This window comes from Periplaneta americana, chromosome 11 (assembly GCF_040183065.1).
Source record: "Periplaneta americana isolate PAMFEO1 chromosome 11, P.americana_PAMFEO1_priV1, whole genome shotgun sequence".
Classification (NCBI taxonomy): domain Eukaryota; kingdom Metazoa; phylum Arthropoda; class Insecta; order Blattodea; family Blattidae; genus Periplaneta; species Periplaneta americana.
This window is the reverse complement of record NC_091127.1, coordinates 21692321-21707026: the sequence shown is the minus strand read 5'-3', so window position 1 is coordinate 21707026 and position 14706 is coordinate 21692321. Positions and strand designations below refer to the sequence as shown.

General features: G+C 36.4%; 1 protein-coding gene across 3 annotated transcripts in view; it reads right to left on the bottom strand.

The window, feature by feature from the left end:
• Positions 1-14706, bottom strand: part of LOC138708874 (BTB/POZ domain-containing protein 1-like) — a 15863-nt gene extending 1157 nt beyond the window's left edge. Inside the window, exons 1-5 of one of the 3 annotated variants that reach the window (XM_069839146.1) lie at positions 14634-14706; positions 9856-10386; positions 7054-7389; positions 5745-6062; positions 2156-2390 (exon numbers count right to left, since the gene is read on the bottom strand). In XM_069839146.1, the coding sequence (XP_069695247.1) occupies positions 2156-2390; positions 5745-6062; positions 7054-7389; positions 9856-10385 (1419 nt within the window). In that variant the 5' untranslated portion in view covers position 10386; positions 14634-14706. Of the gene's footprint in view, positions 1-2155; positions 2391-5744; positions 6063-7053; positions 7390-9855; positions 10387-14298; positions 14599-14633 lie in introns of those variants that run through there. The other 2 variants (XM_069839147.1, XM_069839145.1) reach the window with 2 other exon arrangements.

Sequence of the window (14706 nt, the reverse complement as noted above, 5' to 3'; positions counted from 1 at the left end):
AAAGAAGCAGAAATCAAACCTGAGAGAATAGAAAGACTTCTATCCTCTCTGAATCAAACAACAGAAACAAGCGAGAATCGCAATTGTCAGAGTTCAGAAAATAGAAGTGAGTCTATACTTGGTTATAGGTTATGGTTAAACTCTAGAATCTCTGGTCCTAACAGAGAGTTAACAAACAGAATGTTAAAATGTGAAATGTAAAGTGGAGGAAACGCAATATTTTTAACAGCAATTCATACTTTTAACTTCCAGTTAATTGACGCTATGTTAGGTGCATTTTAACAAAGGTTGAAGAAACCGGGCCTATGAAATTTACGAAAATGTGATCTCAGTTGACTAGTTTCGTCTCACTATTTCATAACTGTATACACCTTGCTTTGCAATGCCTTAAAGAAATCTTGTTCGCTCTTTAATTATTACAAGTAATACATTATGTTGTAAATTCTTCCCAAGACTTGCGATTTTAACCCCTTCAGTCCTGAATTTATATAAAAAAAAATGAAAAAAAAAAACTGGTCACATAATCATTCTGGGGATCCAAAATTCCCAAATCAAGTCTTTTTTTTTTAATTGGGTTTTTTACGACGCTGTATCAACATCTAGGTTATTAAGCATCTGAATGATATGAAGGTGATAATGCCGGTGAAATGAGTCCGGGGTTCAGCACCGAAAGTTACTCAGCATTTGCACGTATTGGGTTGAGGGAAAACCCCGGAAAAAACCTCAACCAGGTAACTTGCCCCGACTGGGATTCGAACCCGGGCCACCTGGTTTTGCGGCCAGACGCGCTGACCATTACTCCACAGGTGTGGACCCAAATCAAGTCTTCACAGAAAATCAAAATTTGGGGTTAATTTTGACCCCTGGGGTCCTAAAATTTTATTTTTAATTCAGGTATAGAAATGTTTAAAAAATAATATTCTCTATTTCTATCACATCGAATTTTTTCAAAATATTTAAAAGTATCGAAGACATTCCAAAAAAGAAAAAAAAAAGAAACAATGTACACTATAATGTAGATTAGGCCTGAAGGGGTTAAAGTAGATCAAGATTCAGTAGCCTGGTTCCTAACATGCCTTTTTATGTGCTGTAAAGCAATAATATGAAAATCACGGATTTTTTTCCTTTGCAAAATACTGTGTTTATTTTTTTCACCTCATTTAAAGTCATAACCCCCGGTCTAATAGTAAGAATTGTAACCACTTCACCAAGGGCAACTCGTGGATTAAATCTTTTGTTCCAAATTTTATGAGAAATTCCTAGTACAAGGTATCTGGACATCTATAATCTTTTCGCTGTAAGAAAAATCCTAATGTAAACAACAGCACGTGACTGAAGTGAGGCTTAATTGGCCGTTGTTTGGCGCCATAGATTCTCAGTACGTGTTCTCACCTATTGTTGTACATTCTGTTTCATGTTAAACATTTTCCGTTACTCGTGAAATAGGTCTAACCTCACTACTATGCATTCGTTTGCTTAGGAAACATTTATTTTATAATTATTGTAATTAAATTATTTTTAAGTCTTATGTCTTCACAATGGACAGTTGAGGATCCAAAAGCCATACTTCAGTACCACGTGCTTACGTGAACAACTACGAGCTCAAGTGACGCTAGCTTGTTACAAGAACAGACTACCTCGGTATTACTGTTGGTATTCATCCGCGTTCATAGTACATAACAAAATATAAAAGTAGCTTTTCTTTTACATAGTGTTTTACATATGAGTAAAGTTAAATGTTTCATTGTATTTAACAACTAGAATTCAATGTTTTATTTTCAAATAATACAAGATTGTGGTTTCCAAATACGAACTATATTTTCCTGCGTCATGTGAGTGTTTCGACTGGGAGCCAATCACGGGTATGACAGCAACGTGCTTAGGTTTACATTAGGATTTTTGTTACAGCGAAAACAGTATAAATATAAATTTTCTTTTAGGATTATGGAAATTCTCACTCATGTTTTTGAAAATAATCACATACTAGTTCCAGACATGTCACTTTGGGAAAAGGCAAACTGTTCTGGGCTTACAGTTGATAAGTGATTGATCCAGAGTATTGGGGGGGGGGGGGGACCAGAAAGAAAATAAGACTTGAATTTTTATTTTTTTTTGTGCTGGTATAATTTAAGATAAATTAAGAAAAGTTTCTAACCTTGAGAGTAGCAGATGCTGTGTAGCTTGTATTTGGATGAATCTCTACGGGTTCCTTGAACATTACTCGGAAGGTGTAATTAGAGCCATCACAACTGAAACTCGTGTTGTTGGAGCCACATACTTTCCCAGATGCTGTGTGTATCACTTGCAAGTTAACATCGTATTCAGTTGGACCATGTATTGATCCATACAGGCCAAAGCCAACTACGAAGATGCGTCGATCCACAATGAATCTGTGTAACAGATCATATATTAGTAACAGAAAATAATACAGCTGTATTTTGTAAATATATTTGAAAAATTAAATTAGTGTTAAATATTTGCCTTTTTGAGACACATTCTATCACCTCAATATTACTATTATTTTCAGTCTTGGACTAAATTCACAAGTTTATTTTCAAAATTAAATTAACTGAAATCTCAGCAGAAGCCTTAGGTAGGCTATATTACTAATGCTATCAAAGAGATTCCGAAGAACATGTTATGAAACTTCTTATCTTTCTCTGTTTCTTTAAGCCCTCATGCTGCTAACACATTTTTGCTATCTTTCCAAATCAAAAATCATCTTGCAATAGACCATACATGGGCACAATTTTCGGTTACGTGAGGCACTCGATTTGAAATAGTTTGTTTACTAGGAGAGGAGACTGCAGAGTAGGATGGGAAATATAAACTGCTGTGACCTGCGTCACCTTATCGTAATCGCTAAGGCGGTCAGTGGCGAATTATTAGGAAAGCGCCTGGTTAACGTGAGAGACTCGAAAACTTTTATTCAATTTGGCAAATTAATTCGGCAGCTTTAATCATAAACCTCTTTACTATTTCTCCATCATTGAATTTACTTAAATCACAGGCGAGAAATTGCGTAACTAGCCAATAATATTCCATCACGTTGTCTACGTTTATTTTCTTGAATATTCTGGCATTTATCAAGATTACTTAATAGATTTGCACCTTCTCGACCTAAAATAATTTCAGAAAATCATATTTCTTTTCTACGCACATTTGATATTTGTTTTTTTTTTATAAATTTCTTTTGGAAGTAATACGTACAAACAACATTTAATTCCTCGTACCTTTTAATGCAGCGAGTTTGAGGTATAATGTCGTATTTAATATACTATGCAAATGTTAAGATCATAAATTTTCTTTGGAATAGTACGAAAAATAACATTTAATTTGTCTTACCTTCTAATTCAGCATGCTCTCTAATAGGATTTTCGAGCATAACATACATCATATGTTCTCCCCTTCTAAACAGCAAAAAAACTCTTCCTCCCATTTCTCATGAAATAATCGTTTTCTAATGCGTACACTGCTTTGATAATGCCATTATGCCATCACTGATATTGCTTATGAAACTGATATAGAACCTACCCACGCCTAGGAGCTGCGTGAGGGAGGAACAGGGATGTCACTCAGAGCGATAAGCTCTGTGAAGGTCAGTGAGGCACTAATTCTCAAGTGAGGCACGATGCCCATGTATGCAATAGACCTTTGTTCCAGCATCCAGAAGGAAAACTTGTCCCTTTTGAGCATCTTTGATTTCTATGTAAATAGTTTCATAGTGCTGCATGATAAGTGTCCGGAGAAGAAAAAAATAATCAAAATGATAAATGGTCCACCACTGCACATTTCTGAACAGGGAAAAACTACGATAATGAATAGAAATTCCTGCCCAACTCGATATACAGTCCAAATTTGGTACCCACAGATTACCATCTATTTAATTTCATGAAAACTGAAGATACTGAGGTCACTACTACTTTCAAGTTTCAATCCCAACATACTGTGCGATGTTTTCTGTAAGATGACAGAGCAATTTTAATGCAAGAAAGTTTTTGAGCTACTGAAAGATAGCAAAATATGCGTCATGATTTCATGGTAAAGCGATAATACAGTGTATGGGCTATTCCGTATGAAATCGATCAGTAAAAAACCTCGCATTTTTTATACTCTAATTTTTTTCCTATTTATACAAGGTGCTGAGGAGAGTGCATTTTCAAAAATATACTATCGAAAGTCAAACGGTGTTCATTGTTGAGCGACAAATTTAGCGTATTTTATAAAAACAAGCCTCTTTCAGCGCTCAGAACTCTGGAACCATTTACTGCAGAACATTGAACGAGAGCTTATTTTGAAGCTGACATTTGGTAGGTTATGATAAGAAGTAATCCTTATTTTTATTGTATACAGAGAGACAGATAATCTGATTTTACTTACTTTTAGGCTTTTTGCCCATTTGTAAAAATGTAAAAAAATATTGAGAAAAAACCTTGCATTATTAAGAGGGATTCGGCATTGTTTTCTTAGTGTCACGGCAATAAGTTTCGGGGGTATTAAATAAATTATTTTCACATGCCTGGACTTGAACGGCGCAGTACCGCACGCACTGGCCGAGAGATGAAGATAAACGAGCGTTGGGCGTCATTTTACTCCTGTGTTTATGAAAACCTGTGATAAAGCTAGCCCAGCTATGTGCTACTAGACGAAACATCACGTGTCTGTCTCCTGGCCTTGCTTCCCTCGGCTAGCTCCCGCCTCACAGTCAGCTGGTTAGCTCATGCGCGTACTATTTATTTTCTTTATTTGATTTTTCAATACTTTCTTATCAACGTTGCACCAGTAAAAAATATGTGTTTATTTGTACTTTCAATGCGGAATCTAACCATATATTTTAAAAATATTTTTTCGTGGGCAAAGGCGTCTTAATGAAGAAAAATCTAAATTTCTCCATTTCCATAAAAAGTAAGAAAAACTGTTTACATGTCAATATAAACTTTAACTTTTCAGCATCAAAATAAACCATGATCTTGATCATTGGGTGAAAGGGTTTCGGAGCCACAACAGTTTAAAGTTGCTAATTTTATGAAAATACGATAAATTTAAATATTATTAATTTAAACATTATGAGCGGCCGGGTAGCTCAGTTGGTAGAGCAGCTGGCTACGGACTGAAAGGTCCGGGGTTCGATCCCAGGTGGTGACAGGATTTTTTCTCGTTGCCAAACTTTCAGAACGGCCCCGAGGTTCACTCAGCCTCCTATAAAATTGAGTACTGGGTCTTTCCCGGGGGTAAAAGGCGGTCAGAGCGTGGTGCCGACCACACCACCTCATTCTAGTGCCGAGGTCATGGAAAGCATGGGGCTCTACCTCCATGCCCCCCAAGTGCCTTCATGGTATGTTACGGGGATATCTTTACCTTTACCTTTTACCTTTAAACACTATGAAGTTCTGATGCCTCAAACTTTGCACAAAGCATTGTATCACAGTTGTCTACGGACAGAAAAAGTTTCATTGTATTTAAAAATTGCAAGGTCAATTTTCTCTGTATTTCGGTCGATTTGAGATGGAATAGCCCGTATGTAAGTTTCTTTGGACGTGACATTACTATTCATTTCCCTTACTTAATATTTAACTTTGCATCTAATATTGTCATCTTGCTAATTCCATATAAAAATTCCATCGTTATATCTGTCTGGTATTAGAAATAAAGCCTGAATATAGCTTAGGTTATAATCTTGTCAGGAGAAAAATATAATCTCTATGAAAATCAAAGGATAGATTTAATTAGTTGATATGAAGCACCTTATGCGGTCGCTGGTTCCACTGTAACCCCATCGGCTCTCGATCTGCTGAAACCTGTTGACAGTCTGCTCCTTGCCTGTCATGCAGCAGCGAGGAACCTCCAGGAAGCCCACAGCTGGCTTAGGGTTTACTGTGAAGTACAGGAAGAGTGACACAACTTCTCTGTCACTCAGGAGACCCGATTGTGCAGCTCCGACTGCAAACTCTTCCACTGACATGAGAGGGAATCGAACCAAGGATAGAGCTCTCCCGAGAACAGAGCGCTTGTTCTCAGGGGTGGTAGGCAGTTGCTGTCTGCTGCACTCTGCTTCCGACCATCTGGACACAAACCACAGACCACAGTCAAGGTAACGTAAGTGAATTAAAGGTACTATAATTGATTTTATGTCTTGCATAAAAACAGGAGGACATTGCCTAGCTATATGGTTACTAGTTGTGCCGGTGTGTCATGTAGGCTCATGAAAGAGTATAAACTATGAAGAAAGATAGGTTATTTGTGCCTTAGCAGAAAAGAACATAGTTATGCTCAGGTATGAGAATATGGATAGTCACAGATCAAAGATTGTTTAATATATTGGATTGGTGTATAAGTTTGTAGCGTTTTTCTGTACTTTGATTCATTTAATAGTAGGCTTACTATAGTGACACCATGGGAACGAAAAACACTACGAACCAATATATTGAATAATTGAAGTGGAATGCAACTGTTTAATAAAAATGAAACTGAATCAACAAACTCTTCTTGATTAGTAATCGTGCAGAGAGTTCAATGAAGATTGTATAATGACACAACTAATAACAAAAGAACAGCTAATCAAAACACACTACTGCCATGTGGCGGAATATTTGTAATGATAAGATGGTACTACCTATAATACATACATAAGATAATTAGTAAGTCATTTAACATTTTATTGTATTTGAGTATTTTATTTCGTCTAATCGTGTAATAGTCAATTAAATCCCACCGATCAACAATAAAAGTTTTAAAAAATGAAGTTGACAACAAGAGAGGATATTTACATTCGGCAAATAGGATTCTGAGAAATAGAAGATTATAAAATTAAATTGGTGCTTCGCTAAGATGTAACCTTAGGTTAATGCTTAGAAAACTGAAAATTTTTATTGGATCACCCCGTGTTACGGAAATATAAAAAAGTAAATGGTTCAGTCATTTCTAATCATTCAGTTGTGTTCCATGTGGTATTGTATACAGAACGACATCCTACAAAGACCTTTGGAAATAAAGCTTAGTTAACAATAGAAAATGATATACCAACATAACGCACCCAAAACGATTTGCTCATACCTGACTACTGCTTGGAAGAGTTTAGCTTCGCGTATCCTGAGCGTGTCCCTCTCTAGCACAGCGTTAAGTGTATCAAGATCTATATCTGTAAAGCCATCTGCTGCAAGGGCCTCTGTGGTGTTCTTATCAATCATCTCGAGGCACAAGGCAGCGAGCTGTGGCTCATCAAACAGCCGAGCCTGTGTGAGCAGCATGAACGCATTGTCACTGCCCAAGTTGCTTTTGAGGAAGTCCACACAGTGCTTCTCTAGAGCTGGCACTGCATATTTCTTGGCCGTATACAGAGTTGTCATCACAGTCTCCGGTCCAATCTGCACTTCGTCTGAGTAGAGAAACCTGTGTGGTCAAGTCATATACATCATAGTTGTATATAAGGGCAGCACTGCTACTTCCAGACCTGTTACTAAATCTACGTATTACTCTGTGAAAAGATTTATTAAATCTACATACTTTGACTTCAACAAACAAAATTTGATAACACAATCTCAAGGGAAAAAAATGGAACTCTCTGCATCAAAATCCACAGTTAATTCCCGATTTACCACGAAAATCGTCTGTAGCTGCATTTAGATTGGCAACAGGCCATGATTGTTTGGCCAAACACCTGCATAGAATTGGAATATATCAGTCCCCTAACTGCCCATTGTGCAACTCAAACCAAGAAATGGATTCGGAACACCTCAAAATCTGTGCTTCAGTGGCTGGCCATGATAATATCTTTGAAAAATATTGGAGTGCAAGAGGTCAAATGACTTTATTGTCAAACGCCTGGCATTAGAAAACAACAACAACATCATAGTTGTGTTAAAATTATTTAAAAAATAGTGCTTTGGATAGCTAGAAACTTACACCTGCTGGAATTTGAAACTACATCTCTAGCAGAGTATCAGCAATGCAAATATTTGTATGGCTAATTGTGTGCCATTTGGAGACGTTAAAATTTCCATTCTTTGTAGATGTTTCGAAAGACAAATATATCCAGTGAAAAGTATAAATTTTTGCAATAACTGATATGAAAATTTAGATCGTGCAGAAACTTCTCCCACTTTGAATTTGTTTCACGGTCAGCATTATTTATGGCTTTTAGGGAACCTGGAGGTTCATTGCCAACCTCACATAAGTCTGGTATCGGTACCTATCCTGAGCAAGATTAATCCAGTCTCTACCATTATATCCCACCTCCCTCAAATCCATTTTAATATCCTCCCATCTACGTCTCGGACTTCCCAAAGGTCTTTTTGCCTCCCAACTAACACTCTATATGCATTTCTGGATTCGCCCATACGTGCTAAATACCCTGCTTATCTCAAATGTCTGGATTTAATGTTCCTAATTATGTCAGGTGAAGAATACAATGCGTGCAGTTCTGTGTTGTGTAACTTTCTCCATTCTCCTGTAACTTCATCCCTCTCAAGCCCAAATAATTTCCTAAGCACCTTATTCTCAAACACCCTTAACCTATGTTCCTCTCTCAAAGTGAGAGTCCAAGTTTCACAACCATACAGAACAACCACAGTCTAGTATACAATCACGAAGCTCAATACGTAGTAAATATGCATCCATAGATAGTTGCTAACCATTAGGATCGCTACTATTGCCTCATTACAGACAATGCAAAATAGTACCAGCACAGTCTATTGTTCCTAGCATCCTCAAAATTCAAGCTTCGTGACTGTGTGTACTAGACTGTGGAACAACCGGTAATATAACTGTTCTATAAATTCTAACTTTCAGCTTTTTTGAGAGCAGACTGGATGACAAAAGCTTCTCAACTGAATAACACGCATTTCCCATATTTATTCTGTGTTTAATTTCCTTCTATATATCATTTATATTTGTTAGTGTTGCTCCAAGATATTTGAATTTTTCCGCCTCTTCAACGGATAAATTTCCAATTTTTATATTTCCATTTCGTACAATATTCTAGTCACGAGACATAACTTAATCATATAATTTGTCTTTTCGGGATTTACTTCCAAACCTATTTCTTTACTTCAAGTAAAATTTCCGTGTTTTCCCTAATAGTTTGTGGATTTTCTCCTAACATATTCACGTCATCCGCATGAACAAGCAGCTGATGTAACCCATTCAATTCCAAACCCTCTCTGTTATCCTGGACTTTCCTAATGGCATATTCTAGAGCAAAGTTAAAAAGTAAAGGTGATAGTGCATCTCTTTGCTTTAGTCCGCAGAGAAATGGAAAACCATCCAACAGAAACTGGCCTATACGGACTCCGCTGTACTATTTATATATATATTTCCTGCAATTGTCAATTATCGGTTTTTCCGTGGTTTTCCTAACACATTAAGACGAATGTCAGGATGAGTCCTAAAAGAAATGGGCCACGGACCTAAATCCCCCTCTCCATAAAGACTCTGGTATTCTCCTTTCGAATCACCAAAGAGCCAATTGGCTATTGCTATTTTGTCGCCTAAACTTTAACCACTCATCTCTTTGTCAGCTCATTGTGCGTCTCCTCCCCTCCACCTATGTTATAGCTAATAAGTCACGTCCATTTTCGGATTTCTCCTTCGAAATTTTCTAAAGCTCCTTCAGTGGAGCAGTGAAACCCGAAGTGAGACAAATGGTCAACAAGCTTGGAGCTCACCTATTCATTTTTTTTTTCATAGCCCCAACTCCCTTGCAAGGATGTGTTTTCACGTACCTTTAAAGTTCTCCCATCTCTGGCTCTTCAATTCAATTCATTTTATAACCCAATCGACTGGGCTTACAATGTCCAAATGTTTATCAAAACAGTGTTAGTCCCTAACACAGAAAGCTAATGTGTTTTAACTTATTACCTCAACAGAGCCAGAAATGCTGCTGGTTCAACATCAGGAAGCTCAATTTCATCTGCTCTGGTGGCCAGTGTGCCATTAAACATAGCGTCAAATACAGCACTGCCAACTGATAGCACAAACTTATGTGCTGGGATGCGTTGCTGCTGAATATCTCGGCCGACGATGAAATGGACATCACACAAAATCTCATTGTTGAACATGAAAGCAAAGCGCTCCTTGACGGTGGTTTTGGTGGCCTGCCAGTTATACACTGGATGACTCTGCGTCGAGCCAGTGGAACTGGTAGAGCTGTTGCTTCCCTGCCGTCGACTGGAGTGAGAGTAACCACCGCTGTCCCTCTCCAGGCCTGTGGCATGCAAGTGACCTTGGTGGTTATTGGGTGCGTTGGATGGTAGCATGTTCTGTGGAACCGTGTCCAGAGCTAGGAACTGCTCGGCATTTTGGTTCTGAGCATTATCTTCCAGTCTTATGTTACTCAGCCTTGACACTGTCGAATTGTACACTTCGTTCGCAGAATTTCCTGTGGCCATCCTAAATGAACAGAATAATATAAACCTATTTAGAAAAATTACAGATCTACTCCACAAACTTAGTGAATGTGATAAATAGAGACCAGATTTTTATGTAAAATCATGAAAATATTTAATATCAATATCTGGCAGGTATAGGATAGGTAAGACTCTCCAGTTGTTATTTCATAGCACACCCGACTTTTTTACCGCACACTTAACACATTACCACTTTTCCATCTGTAGTGAAAGCTTTGTCCATCGCAATTCATGATTTTTTGTCGTTAGGGTTGAAGTGAAGATAAAGGGGCCATTTTAGTTAGTTAAAAGCAGTAGGTAAACTCACTTGCACTTTATACTGTAAGTACTAAAACTAGAGAACTGAGTGAAATGAATGACACAACAGTACTGCAAGCACTGTTTCGCTTTACTGGATTAGGAGAAAATAAGAGGAGATGTGGGACACATGCATTATCTGCTCCCTGTAAGAAAAAATACCTACTAAAACCTCAAACTATAGGCATTTACAAATTGTTGTTTGAAAAGTGACATTCCTGTCTCATTCAGAAGGGTAGGATTATTCCAGCCGAGAACCATACTTTCTAGTTGCTCGGAAAATCCCATTTCCATATAGGTTTACTAAACTTAAAGTAAAGAGGTCAAGCAATAACTTGAAAAGCTATTTATTTTAATCTTTCAACATCTTTCCAGTTTGTTCCTTTACTTCAGCTTCTTTTCAAAAATAGGCTACTTTATTGCAGCTCATGCCAGACTTGACACAGGTTTTCCCTGGAAGGATTAGGAAGAGGGTGGGTAAGGTTGCAAATTGCATGGGAACGGCTTGTTAAGATGTGTGCAGAAAAATTATAGTTCGAGACAAATTATGTCGTCCTTGTCCCACTCCACCACATGAAGATAACGCTACTTTCTGAGTGATTTTTACAATACCAGGTAGTTGTATGAGGTTGCCTTTTGTTCACTCATATTTACAGTGGGTGGTATGGGGTGAGTGCCTCTGTTACTTCCTGGAACTAAGAATGTTATGTTTCGTCCCGAAATAATATATCCTTTCTTGGGTAGGTAAAAATACTTTTTAAATCTGTGTATTTCAAATTGTAAACTTCCCCAGCAGAAGTTTTTTTTCCCCCTTTTAGAGAAGTAAAAATGAATAAAACCCCTAAATATGTAGATTTATGTAATACCAAGCCATAATATGTAATGTGGGGTAACTATGTAAAAATATGTAGTATCAAAGTTTAATATATTAATGGTAATTACAGGATTCGTAAAGATTTGTTATTTATATACGGTTACGTTAAAAGGAATATAATATGTAATTACATAAAAATCCGGTCCCTAGTGATAAACGGTAAATGGATGATTGAAAGACATGTACTGTCATCTTTAGCTATTTGGCCAGTCATAACATTATGCTTAGTAAACCAGGCAGGTCCATTTGATACTGACAAGGAAAAAAAAAATGGGTCTATGGATTAGTCGCTGTGCAGGTCCTGTAGAGTTTTCTTTTCATCGTGCACAGTATACTAACTATTGCAAAAACATTAGTACCATAATGGAACCAATAAAGACATTGTAGTTTATTTTATTGTGAGAAGAAGCGTGAAAAGAAAAGACTTCGTTATGTTAAGTGTATAGCAGTGAGTGGAAAAACTGCGATTGTCCATGGAGTGCAGATTATGTGGAGCAATGTTTTTCAACATAGCTGTAACTTATGTCAGCATAATTCTCTTTCTTCCCCCTCCTGCCTCACCGAGAATGCCGAGAAACTGACTCACTCCACATCACCCCTACTCAAATGTTCGTGCATAACACGGAATTTGCGATGTGGACAATGACGGACATTACGTCATAAAAGCAACAAACGTTACCTTACGTAAGTGTACCACATAGTGGAAGCAATTCGTCGATCTTTGCATCTTCATTATCTTTTTTTTTTTTTTACCTTTCTTATTTCATTTCATTACTCTTCATTGTACTTTCATCTCATGTTTCTCCGAAATCAAACTGTATTTTATTTTTAAATTTATCATTGTTCTGTATTCTCTCCGCAAATCATATTGTATTTTATTTTTAAGTTAAACCTCTGCTTTGTATTCTGGATCCTAGTCGGCCAGATGTCCCAAATTGTGGAATTAGTAACCCAACACAATATCAATTGTTTGGATAAACTTGTATAGTTCGTAGCAGTAAGTACTTAGTTTATTAAAATGACAGAAAAAGTCTAATGAAGAAATAATAGCAGTTTTCCAAAGAAATACATTGTGGAACCTGAGTGGCTCCTTGCACATGCGTACGTGTGTGCTGAGAAGACATTGCGAGAAATTTAATGTGATTACCGATCTATATTCAATGGTAATGAAGTCTTTAAAATTCGTTATAATTTGTACCGTATTTGTCTCTCTTCTGATTTGTTAAGAAGTCAATGTTTTCTAACTCGTTGAAATATATTAGAAATATATCTATGTATGTTTTAATATGCAAAATTATAAAGCTATGTCCAGTTTCAGTAATAGTAAAATCATGAACGTAACACTATTTTATTGAATAAAGTAAGTAGAAATGTTTAAATTCACGTGTTATAATTTAGCCCAAAATCAACTTTCTTTAGAATTTTAATAATTTAGCATTTGTTGCTGGAATCAGCTGGTTTAACTGGTAGAATCGCGAAAGAGATTGCAGCTTACAGTTTGTACAAAGCAACCCTTTGCCTCATACCACCTTGCTGCACACATCACATAACGTATTGCGTTCGGTAAGTGCACAGCCTAAGAAAATCGCTCTGCAGATGTTGGCCTTGAAAGAGACTTACTTCAAGATTGTGCTAGGATTATTCGTGGTACATTGCACATTAAGAAATTTAACAATGTAAGAAACCAAAGAATGACACCAAGAGCGATGGTGAGTAAACTTCTAAAACCGATTAAAGTTTCAGGGTTGTCTGATAATGGTTTTATGTAAAAGTAGTAATCACTAAAGGGTCAGTCACTTTTATTGAATTTAGCCTACACTCTAATTAAATTTATGATCACTAACACTTTGTCAAATTTAAAAGTGTTGTGCTGCATACGGTTTTGTAACAGAGTGCCTTTCACATAATATATGAATGTAGTGTCTTGTAACATCGAAAGATATTAATAATAAATCAGAAACAGAGCACATCTCCAAGGATCCATTGGGGCTCAAGTGCTGAGGTATGATAACCTAACTTTAATTCTGTTCTATTGTTTTATCATGTTTCAAATCGAGATATTGCAGTTAGGTTATGAGGGAACTCGATAAGAATATACACGAAAAAGAATTAAGAAACATTAGTGTTAAAATGAAAAAGCAGCAGTAATATCAGAACTATACCATTCTCTAAAACCATACAAAAATAATGCACTGAATAGTATTATTTGCAATAGATCAAATAACATAATTTACTCACGTCGGAACATTGCGCTTGGTATGCACAAGAGCAGTATTAATTTTTATTATTAGTAGAATATTGTGAAATGAAGCATAATCATTATTTGGTTAAAATTAAATTATCTACATATGTATTTAAATTCAAAGCAAATTTATAGGTCATTATGACACATAAAAATAAGATAATTACTGATATTTATAAGGGACATATTAAATTAATTGTTATCACGATTTTGGGCATAATTACTAAATTCCTACTCTTTACGAGCAATAAATGTACTGCTATTTAAACTGAGAACCCAATGTTTCATGTGAAGAATGCAGTCTATAAATAAAACATGGATGAAGCATGTCGTGATTGTTTTTCTATATTGTTTACACCCAGCATTACAAAAATAAGCTCTCGGGAATCCATGTGCAATGAAAGAGTTTAATTTTCCTTAGAACTACGGTACAACAGTTTAAGACATGTAATGTCAATCACTATAAAATTATTTATCTTTACCTTATAAACCACACAAAAAACACTGTTGTGGACAATCAAATTGAGAAAAAATTCGAAACCCTCAGCAATAAACTTGCACGACTTTAACGTCGGCAGCCTCCGCAATTTGACAGAGGTTTATCGTACCTATTTTGACATAAACAAACACCTAAACAACAGAACAGCTGACAAGACTACAAGAGTGAAGCAAACAAGGAACTTCTACTAAAAGATCGGCAGCTCATACGAATAACAGCAACACTTTAAATTTAGATTTTTAGAGACGTAATTGTACTTTATTGAAGTCTTAAATAATTTCGCTAAAAATGTAATATATTTATCTATGTTATTAGCACCTTCCAGTTTGTAAAATAATTGATCAAGAAGTAGAGACTTTATCACTAACCAATATAACAAAACAAATATCCC